We start from the raw sequence: 20,972 nt of genomic DNA, 5'->3' as shown, positions 1-20,972 counted from the left end.
AATGCTACTCTCATCGACAGTTAGGTTTTGATGATTTTCTTTTTACTTAATGATTAATGAAGTATTTTTTTAATGATGTTATAGATTTATTTTTTTTAATTATTTAAGGGTATAAAAAAAAAACTGAATGAAAATGAAAATTTACTCTTCTCAAGACCCGTCTCGAGGGTGTAGCACTGCTAAATAAAATAAACGAATTACTTCCATCTCATTAAAGGTCATTTTTTCAACCTTTTTCCCTTTTCTATATGATCAGTGGACCCATCTCTGTCTCTCACTCCATAAAGGAAACATGGAAAAAGCAAAAGCAAAAGAAGAAGAAGAATCAACTAATCCATGGTATCATGTTCTGTTCTGATACCTTGCTCATATATGATTTAATATAACGATCATCTTTTCTTTTCTCTTCTTTATTTATTTATTTATTTATTATTATTATTATTTTTTATCTTTTATCTTCACAATTTCTTGCAACATTTATCCATCGAGGAGCCATAATGGCAAACATCGAGAGCCCAACAGCTCACCAGTCCAGTTGACATTAATTTATAACGAAAAACAATTTAGTTATAAAGAAATTTGATATATAAAATAAACATACAAATTGACGTGAATTGATATAATATATCAGATTACATGTAAAATTATTTTTGTTATAAATTAGATCTAACATATCACATGAAATTATATCAATAATTTATAAAATTCTTTTAATTAATTGGGAGTATGCATGTTCCATTCCAAGCTTGGGCTACAAGATTGGGACTCAAAACCTAATTATACAGTACCATTACTAAATTGGGCCAGCTTAATTAGGGCCATAGCTTTCCTTGATTGAGTTGGAGGGGTCTTTCTCTTTTCACATTTCAGCTCATTATTTTCACATATATATATATATATGAAAGCCATACAAAAATTAAAGTACTCCATGCATGTACGCAAGAAAGAATTACAAAATGATGAAAACGAAATTGGACGCGGTTGCGGCTAGCACCGATGATCGATATTGTGAATGGATCTCTTTTTAGAGTTTGTTCTTTTTGGCTTAGGTCTATCTCTTTAATTAATTAGTGTTTTAATTTGGAATGGATCGATCTTTTATGTTGTTTGCCACCTAGCTAGCTAGCCGAGCACGAAATTACTAGTCGATGGCCGAACCCAACCCATGCATGGAGAGAGGGCCAAGCTTACTGTTTATATATATATATATATATATATATATCACTAAATAATACTCTTTTGTCAAATTGGAAGATCGTGAAAAGTTGGACCCTTCATTCAGTATATGGCCAGATCAGATCAAGGCCGATAATTAATTAGAAGCAAATCATGAGATTTCTTTATTCTCAAATGATTGATCTCAATCACCTGCCTGCATGCATGTATATATATTGATCAGCTCTCATCTTCCTTATAATTATCATTCCCAAGAGCAAAAGCAGAGAAAGTAGTGTTTAGAAAACATGTGTCTTCTAAGGAGACCGCGTACGTTCAAGGACGACAATGGACGAGTACTTCAAGCCATATATAAATAGATATATATATATATATATATATATATATATATATATATATATACATATCATCATGTCTTGAGGTTGGACATTGTGTCTAGAGGTTGTGATGCATGATCTGATCTTCTGGTAAATTAGGCATGCATGTTTCTATGTCGGAAACAACAAAAAGAGACGAGAGCAAAATCTATAATTATTCTCAGGAATCTCTTATTTCAACTTGAGCATTTCCCTTGTATGGGGACTTTTTAAGTACTGGTTTCCCTAAAAGGAAAATATCGGTCTGATTCGGCCTCTTTAGTACTGTTGGATATTTTAGAAGAATTTGTATGTGGTTGAGTTCAGTATCGTCCCTACACATGTAGTCTCCTCCTACTCCGGCGGCCTTGATCATCTGGCTGCATATTATATGTGGGACAGTACCACTGATCTCTCTCTCTCGATATCTTTATGCATGCAGTAGTACTTTCTAGTCGGGTAGTAGCTAGGATTACTCGTGCATGCATTGATTTCATAAACTTTTGAATTATAAAAAATTTATCCTTATGTTCTAATCATATTATTTATATTAATTAAAGATCATTAATTATAATTAAAAAGATTATAATACTAATGCACTTAGCTGCAATTAATATATATTGAAGAACCTTAATTAATTTGTTAGGTTAAACATTAATATTCTTTGTTAGTTTACGGAACATTAATTCTGAAGAGATTTCGATCGGAGTCATGGCTACCTATATAGCATAAGGAGTCACAGCTAGGGTCACCGGCGTCGGAGATCAGATAATTTTCTGTATACATTTATTGATAAATTAATGTCACATGATGATCTGCATCTTCTAGCTGTATCATGTGGAGGAGGATCATCGATCGAGGACGACTACTCGTGTCACAATTTGAAACACATCTGCTTGCATCTTCGAATTTTCTTTTCTTAAATAAACAATACATATTTGACTTGTTGGTCATGCATGTGCATGGTGACATGCATCACACGCTACATACAAAAAAAAATAAAATAAAACTAATTATTTATTTATGTCTAATTATTTCTTTAAAAATAATTATTTTTCGTCAAATTAAATTTGTTTTGATAGTAAATAATCGGTAGATATTTATTAATTCTTGTCATAATTTGACAAATCTCCGAAATTGACGGGGCAAGCTGCTGATCATATATACCTGCGTTTCTAATGAACAACGAAGAACATATGTACGGCTTATATCAAGCAATATTTATTTATTTATTTTATCATTATTACAGTACGTATCTGGCAGACCACATTCATACGTTTCTAGGACGTTGAATTTGAAATTTAAAGGAATAAATTAATTACTTTTTAATTCATGTTCTATTTTTTCTGCTTAATTAATGGTTGACATGATAGATATTTCTTTTAGCTAGGTATGTTGCGAACAACTGTATACGTAATCTATTGGGACAATATCTATCCTAGCTCCCAATTGATTAAGTTTTAAACTCATCAACCAACCTGGCCTGTCTTAATTACTTGCTGTCTGTATTGATTAGGACTTAATATATAATAATATTATATATATAGATGTTTAATTATTTGTGCTAATTAATTAAGGGTTTTCTTAATCCTATAATTTATAAAGTCTAAAACTTAAAACTTGTCTAGATATCTGACGTGTTCCATGGATTACGGCAGATTGCAAGATATTGGTTCAACTTTGCACTAAATTATAAATTATTAATATATAAGATTGAAATTGACAAATAATATTTTTGTTAATCCCGTACAGATAAGTTTAAGCATCATATGTAACTTTCACTAGTTATTTTATATTTTATAGTGTTGCTTTCAAATATATATATGGACCCGTACGCTCACATTTAGCCAAATCACTTAAATGTGTTCTATGTGTGATTGTTATTTTATTTATTTATTTTTTGCTTATGCTATTACACTTCAAATTAGTTTTTGATAACCAGTTAAGTACCCCAACACTATATATGGATCGAGTGTAAAATAACTTTCGTTTTTCCTCCTTGATATACACTATATATAACTTTTTTGAAGGGCATTTGACGTCCCTAGCTCGGTTCGTTTAGAGACAGCTTCTAGTAACTGAGATATGCTGCTTTTCTAATTTTCAATTATACAGTGTGTCGTTTCCTTTCACATTCAATGCCTGCTACAGCATGCATGCGCATGCAGCTACCTATTGGCCGCAGTATTACTATCCCCAGATATACAACTATTTTAGGTTAATTTATGTATAAAAATGGTGCAGCCGAAGGCACCCCTTGTTGCTGCTAATCTATTCAACCTATTATATATCTTGATATCAAAGGATAGGACTCATGAATTTAAGGGTAATGGAATCATGACAAATCATGCAAGCCTGTCTTTGCTTAATTTCCTGTTCACCTACCATACCATATTCTCACCTAAAGCATTCATGCAGCTGGAATATTAGATTTAAATTTTGCTAGATAGTTTGTCTTTTGCACCAACGTCTCAATCCGGCCCCAAACAACTAGCCAGAGTCACCAAACATCATGAAATGCTTTTGACGTGCACATGGTCCCTGCGTTAGACTGTTCTATATGTATTATATGCTGCGCGCTTCTCATGGTTGGGAGATCGATCTGGGTGCGGCCGGTTGCGCTTATTTTTCTTTTTCCGAGTCCCATACTTCTTTTTACAAGTTTTTAACCAAACGGATCTGCTAGCTGCTGGAGAAGACAAACGGATCAGACTTGTCTCTTTGGTTCCGCTTGAATACAATTCGATCGGAGTTTCTGCAGCCTGAGCTGCAACAAGTAGTACTGCTAGCTTGCCCAAGAAATCAGTTTTCAGATAGCCGAAGCTTTGAGGTTCGAATTCTCAATCTTTGATTACAGCAACGTCCTTCTTTTTTTTTTTTTTTTTTTCTCGGTATTCCAGTTTAGATATTGGTTATAACTTGTGCATGCTTGGCTTTGTATATGGCATAATTCTTGTTATTCAAAATTCTAACAGTAAGGGCACTCAAGTGACTTAATTAGCAGTTGATTAATACTCATGATCCACTTCAAAAGATGTTCAAGATGAAAAGAGATTATAACAGTAATGCTTGCATTTACGCAAATCTGATATTAATGCAGTAGTCACAACCCCCAAAACCTTTCCATCTTTTGTTATGATTTAATTAAGTCAGAACAAGATCAGTGCTGCATTTCATATTTAGAGTGATTAAAAATATCCATCTAACATGTTAGATGGATATTTTTGCGATGAACTCATGTGTGGAGCAACTCTCGTTATCATAATTCCTATTGGCATATATGGCTAGTCTCTCTCTTTTCCCTCTTTCTGTTATTCTAATTCCTTTACTGAGCAACTTTTATTTAAATATATATATATATATATATATATACACACGTGTTCGTGCACAAACTACAAGAAAAATAAATATTTATGATAAATTAGTTATAATAAAAATAACTATTTGCAATAATAATAGACCAATTTTGATAAAAAATAATTATTTTAATATAAAATAATTGGTAACAAATAAATAATTATTTTTGTAATGATACCGAGTCATGCTTTATACTACATATTTAATTATTTATCTCATAATGCATGCTACCGTGACATATCCATCAACTATTAAATGATATGATACCATAGGATAATAATATAATGAGCATGAGGTATATATCACTTTCTATATATATAAATATATAATAGCAAAAGAGGGGAAGAGAGAGCAACAAAAATTTCTTTGCAATTGCGACAGTACGTGGCCAGTGGAAAAAGCTCACATGCGTCTACGTCTTTATGAATAGGTTACCTACCCAATGTTGAAAAGTAAAAACTATATAAAATTTAAAAAAAGGGTTGTAAAACCAAAATTCAATAAACATGAAAAATTATAGCAAAGAAAAAGATAAATATAAATATCAATTAAAGAAGCAAAAAAAGGGTAAAGGTATATGTATACAAACAAAATTAAGTGTTTATATAATACTGAGATGTCATCTTTTTATTGGTTGCTGTTAATGGGGTGAAACCACCAAGTGCCGGTCAGAAGCGTTTCTTTAAAAATAAAGATAAAGTCTACTTTATCTCTTTAATTTGACATCTCTATTTGACTTCTAGTCAAAATTTATTTTTTTATTTTATTTTATTTTATTTAGTGGTTAAGAAAGTAATTTTAAATATATTAGTATATTTTTTTTATTTTTTAAATATATTTAAATATATTAAAAAAATATAAAAAAAAAAATTAGACGGTATGCGGTCAAAATGGGGCGGCGTAGTAGCCGCCCCCAAAAATAAAGGACAAGTAATAGGAAGTTTCCCGAGAGAAAGTAGAACCACTCTGGTACGCAGTAATCTCGTTGGATGACACCAGTTCGTGGTGCTCATTGGGCCACGACGGTATTCATGATCAGGTAGAATCAATTAATTAATACATTTATTATTATTTACCTAAAAGTATTATTTTTATTTATATTCAAAAATTCAATTTATAGGTACTTTTATATACTCTTTATGCACATTATTAATATGATTGATTGTGTAAATTTTTTTAATATAAAATAATTATTTTGATCAATTACATTAATAAAATATAAAAAAGAAAAATGTAAAAGTGGCCATATATAATAAAATCATTTATATTTGATTGAATTTGACTATCATCAGGCATGGGTAGTTTGATGGCTATCACCTAGGTTGCATTTATTATTTGTTTTTTCACTCTTTTAACATATTCTCCTGTTATCTTTTTATTTCTATTTTCTGTTACTGTCTTTCTCTTTTCTTCTCCTCCTCCTTCTTCTTCTTCTTTTTTTTATTTTTTATTTTTTTTAGTCCTTTTAATTCATTATTAAATAAGAAGATTAATATGGTTTTTTGTCATTTTTCAATGGAGTGACTGACATGTCGAAAAGGTTCATGCCATCACCTTTGAATTAATTGACACATGGAATTTAGGTCACTAGGCAATTTCTCATTAGGAAAACTAATAATAACCAGGCAGAATGTACTAAATTACGAGTTTCTTCAAATCTTAAATTTTAATGTATGAAAAGTGAAAAAACATGGATTTGTTTTGAAAGGTTAAAAGTTACTCATGACTGATTATGCAATTATCCCTGATTATATGTACCTAGTTTCTTACTTGGAAATGATTTTATTCAAAGTATTCACTCATTCTGAGAGCCTCAAACAACTGCACTGATTTTAAACCCCATTAATTGTGGATTCTTTCAGGTGCTTTTGTATCAATGGAAAACGAGATACATCTTGGTATTGCTCAGCAGGATTCCCCTGAAGTTCCATCTCTCATCAGGTATATATCATCAAATGAAGTGGCCGGCTTTGATGACATTAAGTTGGCTAACTTCATCATTGATCATTGTCAGCCAAGCGAATCTCAATCTCTCAGTCCATCAACTACTGTAAGCGTCTCTGAAAAACAGGGCGATGAAACTGAACCCATCTACCATCATCAAAGGGGGCGTTCTATTTCTATCAGCATGCCTCCATCTCCAGTTGGAGTCCACTTACAGAAAACCAGAAGAGTTCTGTTCAGTGGTGAAACCATTTTTAAGGATGGGATTGCAGATTCTTCTTTTGTATCCAAGACTGCTGGCAGTGATCCACCAAAACAGCTAAAACATCATTCTCAGCCAATGCCAACAAATGCTGCATATGATAAGGACGGACAATTTGCCTACCACCAAAGTATTAAAAGGTTGAAGGACAAGAGATTTGATTCTTTCAAAACATGGTCTGGGAAACTTGAGAGGCAGATCACATTGCTGCGTGGAAAGCCAACACCGGAAGCCGGACCCGAGGAGGACACAGGGCGGAGTAGAGAAGTCGAAATAAATTTACCTGTGGATCGGTACTTCGATGCCTTGGAAGGGCCAGAGCTGGAGACCCTTAAGGTATATGCTTTCCTTTCCCAACCTTTCGGAGCATTTTACACAGTTCATAAAGTCGGGCTATCCTCTAATGAATTTTGGTTTTGAAGTGAGCAAGATGTTTGTTTCTAGCTTGGAGATTGCAGGCTTCGGTTTATATGATTAAGGCCTGCAACCTTAACTTCCATATATACATGTCATGAAAATAAATTCTCTATTCTGACAAAGCAATCACGTACTGCTATTGCTAGCTTTTGCTAGTGTTCAGTTCATTCTCTGTTGCCTTGGGACATTGCTAGTGCAAGTCTGAAAGTAAAAATGATTATGAGGAAACTTGGTTAGACTGGTATTTACCTTTATATATTGATCGTGCTTCTTTCTGATTAATGGACTGTTTTTCTACATAAAGAGTAATTTAGTAAATCTTAGATGCTACTATAATTGTGGTTACCTTGCAACCTATATGTTTCACTGTCAGATTTGTATATTGATTTTAGATTTTCTTTCAAACTTGTTGTGCTTTGTGCTTCTTCATCATTGTGCAGTCTTTTTTACAGGCTTCAGAGGAAGTAGTGCTTCCGAATGATAAGACATGGCCATTTCTTCTACGTTATCCCATCTCTTCATTTGGTATCTGTCTTGGAGTTAGCAGCCAAGCAATTATGTGGAAAGCCCTGGCCACTTCTGCCTCCACAAAATTTCTTCACATAAGCCCCGCAGTTAATCTCTTTTTATGGTGCATTTCAATTGCTCTTACTGCCACAGTTGCTTCCATCTACCTTCTGAAAGTGATTCTCTACTTTGAAGCAGTTCGCCGTGAGTACTACCACCCTATCCGAATCAACTTCTTCTTTGCCCCTTGGATAGCCCTCCTGTTCTTAGCTCTGGGAGTGCCACCTTCAGTTGCTAACAACCTGCCCCCAGCTCTTTGGTATTTTCTCATGATACCAATTTTCTGTCTTGAGGTCAAGATCTATGGACAGTGGATGTCAGGAGGCCACAGGAGGCTATCAAAGGTGGCCAATCCTTCAAACCATCTCTCTGTAGTCGGAAATTTTGTGGGGGCATTACTGGGTGCATCAATGGGGCTAAAAGAAGGGCCTATATTCTTCTTTTCTGTTGGTTTGGCTCACTACTTGGTCCTATTTGTAACTCTCTACCAGAGACTTCCAACAAATGATACTCTCCCAAAAGACCTCCATCCAGTGTTCTTTCTGTTTGTAGCAGTACCAAGCGTTGCTTCAATGGCATGGGCAAAGATTCAAGGCACCTTTGATTATGGTTCACGGATTACTTACTTCATCGCCCTATTCCTATATTTGTCACTGGTTGGTATCGCTCCCCCACTAACGCAAATGAACATAAATCTTTACTTCAAGTCCCCGCTTAGAAAGCATGCATAGACACTAAATGATTTTTCTGCCCTTGTGCAGGGAGTTCGGCTTAATTTTTTCCGAGGGTTCAAGTATGACGACTTATATTTCTCCCTTGAGAAAGTATATATTGTTAATCCATTTGTAGCTTTGATTAGATTTTCTGACATTCCTTTTTCATTTGATTCCATGTATAGGTTCTCACTGGCATGGTGGGCCTACACTTTCCCAATGACTGGTGCCGCCATTGCAACTATCAGGTACTCGAATGAAGTACCATGTGTAGTAACCCAAGTTCTGTCTGTCATACTATCTGCCGCTGCTACCCTTACAGTTATGGGTCTGCTTATAACAACCATCTTGCATGCCTTTGTTCTCCGAGACCTTTTCCCTAATGACATTGCTATTGCCATCAGTGACAAGAAACCAAAACCGTTGGGGAAGTGGTTCCATTTAAGACATGGCAGCTCCGATTCCAGAGATATAGAAAATTTCTTAAAATTTGCAGGCTCAGTTGGCAACGATTTAGAAGCCTCTCAAAATATTCCAAGCTCTTAATTTTGCAGATAGGCCTAAGGCTTTAGCTTCTATTATAATTAGGCCCATGTTTCTGTGGCCTTGAGAGTTTGCATGGTGACATCGTTCAATGTCTTTCGCGACTCACACACACGGGAGGAACAAAATTTAGGGTTTTGACAGTTCCAATGAACATGTGTACAGAGTGAATGGACGATCTAGTACTAAGCCGAGTGATGAAAAACAGTAGCTTGAGTTATTGTAAATTGTAAGAGATGGGTATTGGGTAAAAACTAATATTATTTTTGTATTTTCTTCTAAAACGTTTAAGTAATGTATAGCTAAGAGAAAAAAACCATGGCTTTGAATATCGTCACATATTGGTCACACACTTCACTCTAAACCCTGCTGGAGTTGGAACTAACAGGGCCAATATATATGTGATTCCTGTTTAGAAAGATTTTGGTCGTTTAGGGCCATGCAGTACACACTTCATTCTACAATGGTTTCATGGGTGGATTCCACATTGTCTAGTTATTAAGCCTTTTAATTAATATAAGATTGCCACTAAATGAAACTTTCTAGCTAGCTAATATGTCAATGTACGCGTAACTGAAATTGACGCCAAGTAGAATAAGGATTATTCTGGTGGTTAGTTGATCAACAGAAACTAGGACTTAAAGATGTAATAAAATAGTTAAGGAAATCCGAGATTTTGAGAATTTTGTCCCAAAACCCAAAATTCCAATTATTGCGTCAAAATAAAATAAGGAACGAAATTAGTATCTTGCCTAAAATAGGCCCAAATTATAATAAGACTCGTCTCTAAAAGCGACGATGTAACATTATCATAAAAGAAAAAAAGAGTTAAATCAACGGGTGAAATGGCTAATTTTGGGATCGAAACGAGGACCACCAAGCATAGCTGCGTGCAGAAAAAAGCTTTTTGAATTAGGGTTATATGTGAGATTCTAATACCTGCAACTAAAATTATAACCAAAATACTGATACATGCATAATATTTCCCCAATTCGCGCAATCTTCATCTTTACCTGCCATATTTATAATACTGATCATCTGCCTTCTTGAAATAGTCCAACACCGTCAATATGGAAGTTTCCAGCTTAGCATCGTCAAACACTAATTCCTCTTCATCAGAAATTAGCAAATAAATATATTTACTACAAAATTAGATTTGTCTTGGTTGTAGAAGAGCAGTACCTAAATCAAAATTAAGTATCAGTTCCGAAAGCCAACGTGCTTTGGGGAAATTGCTCCTGATCGGTCCACAAAAAGGGCAACTTCTCAGTACGAGTTTGTAATCCATGTCTAGCTAGCCATATGCATGCTTAATTTCTTTATCCTCAAAACTAGCAAAAGCCAAGCAATTTCGATATGGAGTTCTACCCGGCTGGCCTGTCGTACGTAGTGCAATGAATAATATAATATAGGTGCAACAATTAATAGGCATGAACGGAATTAAAGAAGTTGTATGTACCATTCAATTCAATAATATATATTGTCGTTGAAGTACTGGATAGAACGGCCATACGTACCCAGAATGCATGCATGCTTCCGACATGCGGAATGTAGCAAGGTTTTGGCCCCCTAGCTAGCTGGTCTCTTTGGGTCAATGTCATGTCTACAAGTTGTAAGAAGCCCTTCTCAATGCACAATATATAATTTGTCTCTCGATACGAAACTTAACGGATCACCATCTTCATCATAATCAGTTCATTAATGTATTTTTCTTCCGAAACTAATCTATCATGTGTGAATTGCAAATATTAGATTTGCCTACACAAAATTAAGGACATAGCATCATGACGAGTTGATGGTGACTGAGATCCTTAATTGATACATTTATAGCACATAGTTATAATTCTTTTATTTATTTTTGTGCCTTAAATTGATGTTATCCTATATCATAATTGTCTGTGGTTCTCTCTGTACGCACTACAAGAAAATTGTTTATTTGCTGTCAAAAAGAGTTTATTTTGATCATCACAAATAGTTATTTTCATCGCAAATAACTTGTGATAAATACTCATTTTTCTTATAGTAACGGTGTCATGCTTCCCCGCCATATATATTAATAAGAGAACCAAATTAGATTCTTCATTTTTTTGGGCACTTGAGTCAATTCATTATGAATGACAAGCTTTGTCTGTTTGTATTTTTCTGTTTTAATTTCATTTTCCTCTTTTTGGGACCAGTTGGTTTTTTTCTCCTAAGCAAGCATTGTGTGTGTATATATATTATAAACAGTTATAGGATACAAGGGTTAAAAGGATGGAAGGTTCCAACAATCATCTTAAAATAGCTATTATAACACAAGAAAAAACAAAATCTGGAGTTAGTGACTTGGCTCCCATCCATTTTCTACGAGGGGAAGGTACTTGAAGCAGATTTTTTGCAGTCTAAAAATCAAACTATGACACTATGACTAAAAGTCGTAATAGCTTGTGTTATGCTGCACTTTGCTAGCTCGGCTTGGTTGATAGAAGCTTCCACTTCCTCTTTCTCATAATATTTGGTTAGGAAAATTAGTAACATAGAAAAATAGCATCCGGTAGATAGTTTGATTCGTTGGCAGACGACAATCAATATATGGTTGCGAGGGCGAATGCATAGGGATCACGGGCCATTGCTTGTGACAAGAAGTTGGTTGGATCTATAAAATCCAAGATTGTTGATCCCATTTCTATTGCGTGTAGCAATAGAACGTGCACTGTAACATAGTGATGCATAGACTCAAATATCTCGTACTAAATAATCGAGCTTTAGTTAGCTAGGTGTTATGGTTTGGTTTCGTTAAGTACTATTATCTAGGGACTAAGGCTCCATTTGGATTTAAAAAGTGTTTCATCTCATCTTATCATTATAACTTTTCTAAATTCTCACACAAAATATAATAAACAATTCAACTTTTTCAAATCTGAAAACAATAATAATATTAAAAAATAATATTCTAACAATATTTTTTTAACTTTCATCTAAAATCATCTCATCTCATCTTTAAATCCAAACTAGCCCTAATTTGTCTTGACTCGGTGCACTCAAATATTTGATCAAAGTTGATTGCCGGGGCCAAATACTATTTCAAGAAAAGCAACACAGCTACGCGCCTTAATATATATATATATATATATATATATATATATATAAATAGCAGTTTATAACTACTCTTATTAATTTGGTTCATTCATTTCCCACAATTCCCCTGTCAACGTACATTCCAAAAACTTATCCTCCAAATGCAATTTTATGCAATATTGTGTAATGGTGACAAGCACAGAGACGTTATCACTTGGGTAGTCTTGTTACAAGCTACAATGACTGAAGGATCAATAGCAGCGACAAGTAGCTAGCATGTATATATGAGGTATTATGGTCCCCCACCCACAACCTAATTGAGGGTATATATTTTAGTTACAGCAACAAGTGAAAACACAAAATTCTATAAAATAAAGCTACTCTCAGCTCTTGGTTTAGCTGCTTCCTCCGATGTGAAGCGGAAGATCCAACAGGGAAGACAAAAAAGAAGTAGAAAGAAATGCAAAAGCAGTGTTATCAACTATCAAGCTTTGGCATATCTTATAGCACATTTTGTCCATGTCTCTCTATCCTGCTTCTTCTCATGTGACAAACTTCTTACCCTTAGCCCTTTCTCTTTCCCAGTTCCACTAGCTAAAATTGGCCTAGAGCGCTAAACTCAAATTAATCAGGTTCCATGGCCATGACTTGCAATGCATCGATCAAGATTCAAGATTGTGAAGGAGGTTGTTCCCAAGGTTGGGCTGAACTGCAAGAGCCCAGCCCACGAGGCATCGATGGGTCTAAGGGTAGCCCGACAGTAGGAAATCGGTATAAAAGAATAGGATGGCAAGGTCGGCCCAAGAAGCCCAGAGAGGAGCAGCGGAGTCAGATGAATGGAATGAGAATCCTTGAGTCAGAAGGTCTGACACCACTACTGGCTGACAATCTCCATACACAATGTCAGGGACAACCCTGGTCCCTGGACACTAACGACTGGACAGACTTGGGAGGTGAGCAAGTCAGGCCGAGACCACGCTACATTTAATGAAAGTTAGAGACAAGCATGTCACGACGTGCACCCTAGATTGTCAATGGTTGTCACGATCAGGCATGGACGGTCTGTCGCATGGTAGAACGTGGAAGAAGACACGATTTGAGTACGGAGCGACATCGTCATGATCGGCTTGCCAAGGGACCACTCCAGCCGGGTATATATATCCCCCCCCCCCCCCCACCCCACCTCGCTGGGGCTAAAAACTCTTTATGCACTTTCATTTAAGTTCTTTTAAATCACAAACTCATAACCCATGCTGACTTAGGCATCGGAGGTGTCTCTCACCATCCTGAGCCCTCTTTTACCCATATTTGCAGGAACAAGTCAATCCCTCGCGGAGTTGTTTGGGGTGCAAAATACGACATCAACAAAGATCATTAGAAGAATATATATGCACATAATTTGGAAGACAAAGTCCTGTCACGTACATACTGGACCACATGCATGGCTTCGGGAACTTGAAACCTCCATGGCTCTTTTTTTTTTTCTACTTTATTTGTAAGAGGATAGTACCATAATTTTATTGTCCACTTTGAATTTTTGGACAAAATAAAGACCTAATTTCACAAGTAAACATGGTTGTTGGGTCTGATCAAAACAAAATGGTACTCGAAGTAGTTCTGTTTTTTTAAAAAAAAAAAAAAAAAATTATCTACTGACCACATCAGTTTTAAATGGCATTTAGAAAGATCTAGTACATGGCAGATTATGACAGACTCCGTAAAGTACAATGCAGTAAAATTCTGGGGCGTTTAGGTCTGCACTAGAATTATAGAAAGATCGATCTACATTTGGGATGCTGTGGAATGATGCGGCTTGCCTTGCCTTTCATTTTGGGTATGACAACTTTAACATCAAATAATGTTGGATCTAAGCATCAAAGGCATTAGTTTAATAATTTATTTGCCTGCAGAATGAGTGAAGAATACTTAATGAACAGACATCATGTGTAGGTACTACAGTATTGCTGTATGGATATGGGCAAAACTAGAACCCATAACATTAATGATTCCGGTGCGAAGATCAGATTGAAGTTTGGTTTGAGCGATGATTATGTTGACGCGAATATACACGCTGGCCGTCGCTCGCACGGCAGAAAGTATATACAGCTAGCTAGCTCGATCGATGGAATCAAAGATTGTTCCAAGCACAATATTTATGTACTTTTTCTCTACAGTCCTTTGCTACAGTCCTCTAAACCTGTAATCGAGCCGAGTCGAGCCGATTTTTTATTTGCCCAGTTTGGCTCTATTTAAAATACTCAAATTCGAGTTCGAGCCCGAACTTGAGATTTTTTTTATTTTTTGTTTGAACTCGACTCGATAAACCAAACTCTTAACTCGAACTCGAGCTTGAGCTTATCCCACAAACGAGTTGGAGTCGAGTCAAGCCGAGCTCGAGCTCAAGCTCGAATTGTTTATTTTTTTATTTTTTGAATAAGATTTAATAATTAATATATTAAATAAAAAAAATAAAAGATTTAATATTGAATTTATAAAATTAACAAGTAAAACCTCTATTGAATTATAAAATTTTAAAACAATTATAAATAATTAATATCTAACTAGTTGATATTTATCCAAAATAACAATATATATATATTATATACCTACATATATTATTAATACATACATTTAATATATGATAGCATATATCTATTTTATATATAGTTCTCACATATATACTAGTATATAAAATTATTAAATTTTATCGACTAATTATTATACAAATTATAAAATATACCTATGAAGTATATTCACTATATAGATATAAATAACTAGATTACATATTATATATTTAATTATAAAAGTTGTATGCTTATATTATTAGCTAATATATATATAAGTGTATGTATATATTTATCAATGTATGAATGACTTTTAATCGAGTCGAGCTAACGAGTTGACTCGAGCATAAACGAACGTTCCTTAAAGAGGCTTAGTCGAGTCAAGTCGAGTTTTGTTATGTATGTGTCATTTACAAATCAAGTGGGTATCTGCTTTCACGAACGAGTTTTTTTTTCATGAGTCGATTTCGATTCGAGTTTAACCGAGTGGACTATCGAACAGACTGATTCATTTACAGCCCTCCGAACGATTGTTAGATTTTAGTTCAAAATGAAAGTAAGCAGTCTATTTTGGAAGTTTGTACAGCAAGGTTGGATATTACATTATTACCCACCATTATTCAACTCTATTGACATGAGAGTACTTAATTACTCTTAAATTTTCATAAATTTTATTAGCAATTGATCTAATGGTTATAAAAAGCTGTCATGTTAGCCGAACGACATAATGTTTAAATAGTAATATAGTTGAGGTCGTGCTAAATGGACTAATTAATCAACAGAAACTAGAAATTGATCATACTAAAAAAATAATGAAACACAGAGAAAAAACTCTGAGAATGGGGTTTATTAGTAAAAGTTGAAAATTGGTTGCCTACAAGTCGGGTTTAAATAGCTAAAGAAACTTGAGGTTCGGAGAATTTTGCCTGAAAATGTGAAACTCAAATTATTGCATAAAAATAACATACGTAATAACTTCACTATCTCGCCAAAAATCTTGCCTAAACCGGAATAAGAATTATCCCTAAAAGTGACAACGAAACATTACTATAAAAGAAAAAATAATTTTCTTTTTGTAGGAAGAGGTTTGATACCCCAATTTTATTGATAGCCCTCACTTATGACGGATGATTACCGTGGTTAGAACCAGACACCTAGGGGTTACATATAATCATAAAATCCAAACTCAAGCATCAAAATAAAATATAGAATAACTCAAATACAATACAATATACTAAAATAAGCATATAAATCAAAAGCAAAACATAATACATACCTTAATAATTCAACTAAATCTAAATATGTAACCTGCATAAAACCTTTTATCTATGTTGAATTACGTGTAAGCCAACTTGATCTAATCGAATAGCTCCCACAATGTCTTTCGGAAGGCTATTATTATTCTCAAAGATTGCCTCTTGACCATTAGAGTCCAACTTGGCTAACCTGTCTATGATTCAGAGGAGAAAATAACTGATTTCAGGGTCAAAACGAGATCACTAGGCATAGTTTGATGACCACAACATGCACACCGAAAAGAGCTTTTTGAATTGGGTCATGTGCACAATTTTGATACCGTAGCCAAAGTTATGGTCAAAATACTGATACGTGTACAATATCTCCCAAATTTAAGAAATCTTCACATTTTCCTATTATCTCAGCATCATCAGACCTGAATCCTTGTGCATCAATAGTCTTATTCACTTATTTGTTTTGCCATTAGATGTAAAAAAGAAGACCCTTATATGGATCTTCAAAAGATAAAATAAGTTACTCTCGCTTGAGGGTCTTCCTTTTACTTTGGAAATCATAGAAGTCATAACTATATACCTCCAAAATTACATGGATAATTGAAATAGATGTGAAGAATAAAAGGTTGACAACTCTAGTCAATATGACTATATTCCATTTATAAGAATATTAATAATAAAATGAGTCATTCTATCACGTTGTTGTTGATCACGTGACAAGATACGATTTATTAAAAAAATTTAGAATTTAATTAGCTTACAAATTAAATCTTGCTATGTCACTAATGTAGAGGGTACATCCTTCACAACGACTTGCGAATATAATTTTTACAAACTAATTTTACTTAAAAAGTCAATCTAGCTTTATTGTTTTTTAATGATGGGTAAAAATACGAAAACACATAAATCAACAATAATAATGATTTTGAGCAAGCTGGTGAAGTTTATTAATGTATAAAGTATTGATGGAATTAATACAATTTACAGAAAAAGTTAAATATATATTATTTTATAGAATTGCTGCATTTCTGGAAAAAAAAAAAAAAAAAAAAAAAAAAAAAAAAAACAAAGTTGTGAAAATTATTTAGAGATCAATTGATCCTCCTCATCTTGTGGGTACGAAAGAGTAGCATTTGGTTCGAGTGGCTGCTATATATTCAGAGCTAGTGACACAAACAAGCGTAGTTTTCTTCTAGTCACTTCAATTAGTTGTAGATCTAAGGTGTATGGACTTGAATCTCCCTACGTTTTACGCAACCTTACTTCACGCATCAGACTTTGAAGATGAATAATTGAATCTTATCTCACTCTCAAAACCTTTAGCATTTTTGGATGAAGTCGCATTTGAATGAACATATTCATCATATAAGAAAGAAAAATAAGGCCTCTAAGCAGTAAAAGCTAATCTGGACATGGTCATTTGCAGACAACACTTGCAAAATAAAGAAATAAAAATGTAAATCTCTTGTTCATACGTTCATCCCAGTAAATTCCGTGCTAGCTATTGACCGATTACCTAAGCATAAGTAGAAATATAGTATTTGGTAGATCTTTTTTTTAACATGATGTAAAAACTGCACAGTAATAATAATGGAGGCAGATTCTTTGCAGTAGGAAGTTTTCCTCCCATGATGAAAAAATACATACAAATTGTAATGTGTCAATTTTCCCCTCTATCTAAGTCCTTTAATTCCCATTGCCGACCATTCACGCAGCTTCCACTTTACACTATCAGTCCAGAAATATAATGCAAAGGGACAAAGAACAAGTGGCTGATGATCTTCTGGTCACCTTACATTTCCTCTGTTTCCATGCGTATCTTAAATTTCTCCTTTAAAATTTTCCACTTCTTCCTCTTCCTTTCTTTCCTTTTCTTGTCTTCAGCAGATCTTTGTTTGTACAACACCCTCTGTTCATTTTTCTGAAATTACAGAATATAAAAAGATGTTAATTGGTGCCCAAAATGTTTGCAGGATGATAACTAACATAATAGCAATAACATATTAAGAAAGGCGTACCTATGGATCTTTTGCAATGGAGAACTGCCTCATAAATTGAGCTCTCAGAGTCACAAGATCTGCGCCAATCATCGGCTGAATAAGCTACACTTATTCTTGGAGATGTTTGGGACGAGTATACCCAGTTCTTCATGGCCTTATGAACTCCTTTATCAACAAATTCAGGCTTAGAATTTGACTTGTTTCCTCTCAGTTTTCGAAAGAAAGGCTTCAGAAAATCCAAGTACTTCTGAAAGATGTGCTTTGATAGTCTTCGACACCTTCTATAGGACGTGCAATAAGGATTGTTTTCAGCTGGAACAAGGACTTTTGGTGCATGTGCAGAGGATGGCAGAGCTGGAGTGGAGTCCGAGGCCTCATAATATGTATCCATCTTCACCGGGTCGACAAAGAGAGGAGTAAGATAGCCATTGGAGAAAAGCTCGTCTGCATGAAGAAGAGTGAGAGGAGACTGTGAAATAGGGAAATCAAACTTGAAGTCCTGAGAGTTTCTGAAAAATCTCTTGGAGGGTGGCATTGTTGGGTCCATCTCGATGAAGGAAGCTTCATCGGATGCGTCGAGTGAGGCTCTGAAGGAGTTGTCTAAGCTTTCCAAGGATGGTTTTAGGTTTACTAACCAACTGTATGAAAAGCTTTCAATCGAAAGAGGCTGTGAAGCTTCCATGAATGTCACTCTATGTAGGGTATAGGAGACAGAAGAAGAATAAATATATACACTACAAGAGGAAATGCACAAGGTTAATAGCATGCAAAGGCCCTCCTACTACTGTACATAGTATTTGATGCACACACATATATATATATATAAATTACATATATATATATACACACACAAACACATTTTAATATCCAATTCTCCAAGGAATTGCTTGTGTGGTTGTCTGCCTTGGAGACAACGAATTTTAATAATTGAAAAAGAGAAAGAGAGAAGAAACAGAAATGTGAGCCCCATCAAGACCCATAATGTACTGTTCCTATCACTAGTTTACCCCACTTTTTTTTCTCCTTTCAATCATTGTTTTTCCTCTGTAACTTCACAAAGATGATGGTTTCTCTTTCACAAATATATTTTATTTCACAGTCAATTAGAAGCAACTAAACAAGGAAATGGCTCAGGTTCATGCATACTCCATTTTTTCCTTTTGAATTCCAAGCGGTCGTTAGATATTAAAGTAAGAAGAGAATACTCGATTGAATGTCATGTTTTTTGCATTCTTATAAACCCAAACTTCACAAGAGGAAAGTAATGAGAAGGAAATCAGTGTTTATTTGGAGCAGGTTCATTGCATGTGTTGTAGTATGTGGCTCATATTGAGTGGAACACATATATAGAAAAAGTTGGCTGATGTCGGGAGTGAAGTGGAGCAGAGTGAGGGGAGCATAGCATACCTAGTGGAGCAGAACGACTAAGGTTTAGTCTAAATACATATGATGTAATTATTGAAATTTTCTATACCTCTTGTACAACTAAGTTTAGTCTAAATACATATGATGTAACCCTAATTTCATACATAGTAAAAATTCAGCCCCTCCTATGGATGTAGGCACACCGCTGAACCACGTGAAATTCTGTATTTTCTTGTTTTCTCTTTTCCGTACTATTCATCATATTGCCCCACGTAGCACAACAACATGCTACATTGTTACATTAATTTATCTATAGCTGATCTAAAAACAAGAATAAAGAGACTACAATAAGTGTTAATAATTTATTAATAATCTCTAGCAATTCTATATTCTATACATCCTGGACAATGTTGATGATGCTAGCTGAGCTTGCTCTGTTTTGTTATTATTTTTTTAATGCTACTTTTGTGTCAAACTTTGAGTGGGCATAACCAGTTTTACAGGATGATTTCATCATTCTGATGCTTACATCCTAACCACTGCAGGACAAGCCTCAACCTAAATGGTCTAATATTATTGTCCAGGAATCAAGTGCTGCTCAGCCTGCTCTGGATAAAATAATAGTGCAATTTTTTCAAAGAATAAAATATATGTTACAATACTTTCACAATTTAAAATTGGAAGGAAAAAAAAAAAAAAAAAAACAGGAAGATCATCTTTATAAACCACTTCTACAACTTACATTTGCAATTAGTCGATTACCACCACTGTTCCATATTGACAAGTAATGATGATATACGCCCATGTAACAACCAGTAATAATTGATATCTATGTATTAACGGCTAATAACGGCCATTATCAACTGACTAATCAAAGCTGCCTTGTGCATAGAGCAACTTTTCCACCATTGATACCATATCCAAAAGTACTTTAGTCATGTTCGAGCACAATACACGACAAACCAACATAATGAATATGAGAGGGAAAAAAAAAATGTAAAGATACTCCATGCCTGCCTAAAGAGAGTTCAAAAAAAAGTAAAGAAGCAGAAAAGAAAAGGCTTGAATATAATTATGCCCCTAATATTTGTCAGATCAGCAAAAGGTAAATTCAAAAAAATAAATAAATAAATAAAAGAAAAGAACAATGCTCCAAGTCCTTCCCTTCATTACTTGACAACCTCCAGAAGAAAATATACAAGAAGACAAGTGATACCAATTGTTATACGTAGCTACATTGTACTCCTTGAATCAGATAAAGAGGTATATCTAAAATCTGAAGAATAAGAAATGAAAAAATCACAAAGTTATTGGTAAGGAAATTTCAGGCTTTTCCATCCACTAACAGTTGGTGGTGTTCAGTTCGAATCTCCTCTAGCTTCAATGTTAGATAAAGTTATG

General features: G+C 34.4%; 2 protein-coding genes across 3 annotated transcripts; one reads left to right on the top strand and one right to left on the bottom strand.

Moving 5' to 3' along the window:
• Nucleotides 1–4,081: 4,081 nt before the first annotated feature.
• On the top strand, nt 4,082–9,664 carry LOC121256747 (S-type anion channel SLAH2-like). Of its 2 annotated transcripts, none has more exons than XM_041157631.1 (5): nt 4,082–4,362; nt 6,752–7,431; nt 7,965–8,735; nt 8,841–8,872; nt 8,978–9,664. In XM_041157631.1, exons 2-5 carry the CDS (start codon nt 6,766–6,768, stop codon nt 9,336–9,338), a joined length of 1,830 nt encoding a protein of 609 aa, XP_041013565.1. In that variant the 5' UTR covers nt 4,082–4,362; nt 6,752–6,765; the 3' UTR covers nt 9,339–9,664. The 2 variants fall into 2 exon arrangements, with proteins under 2 accessions (XP_041013565.1, XP_041013566.1); XM_041157632.1 differs by lacking the exon at nt 4,082–4,362 and adding an exon at nt 5,817–5,928.
• Nucleotides 9,665–17,729: 8,065 nt separating this feature from the next.
• On the bottom strand, nt 17,730–19,019 carry LOC121255662 (probable membrane-associated kinase regulator 6). The gene is made up of 2 exons (XM_041156103.1): nt 18,225–19,019; nt 17,730–18,127 (listed from the first exon to the last, which is right to left on the bottom strand). The coding sequence occupies exons 1-2, from the start codon at nt 18,970–18,972 to the stop codon at nt 18,120–18,122; spliced, it is 756 nt and encodes a 251-aa protein (XP_041012037.1). The 5' UTR covers nt 18,973–19,019; the 3' UTR covers nt 17,730–18,119.
• Nucleotides 19,020–20,972: the final 1,953 nt, after the last annotated feature.

The sequence above is a fragment of the Juglans microcarpa x Juglans regia genome, chromosome 3D (assembly GCF_004785595.1).
Source record: "Juglans microcarpa x Juglans regia isolate MS1-56 chromosome 3D, Jm3101_v1.0, whole genome shotgun sequence".
Classification (NCBI taxonomy): domain Eukaryota; kingdom Viridiplantae; phylum Streptophyta; class Magnoliopsida; order Fagales; family Juglandaceae; genus Juglans; species Juglans microcarpa x Juglans regia.
The sequence above is the reverse complement of the archived record's forward strand: the minus strand, read 5'-3'. Positions and strand labels throughout refer to the sequence as shown.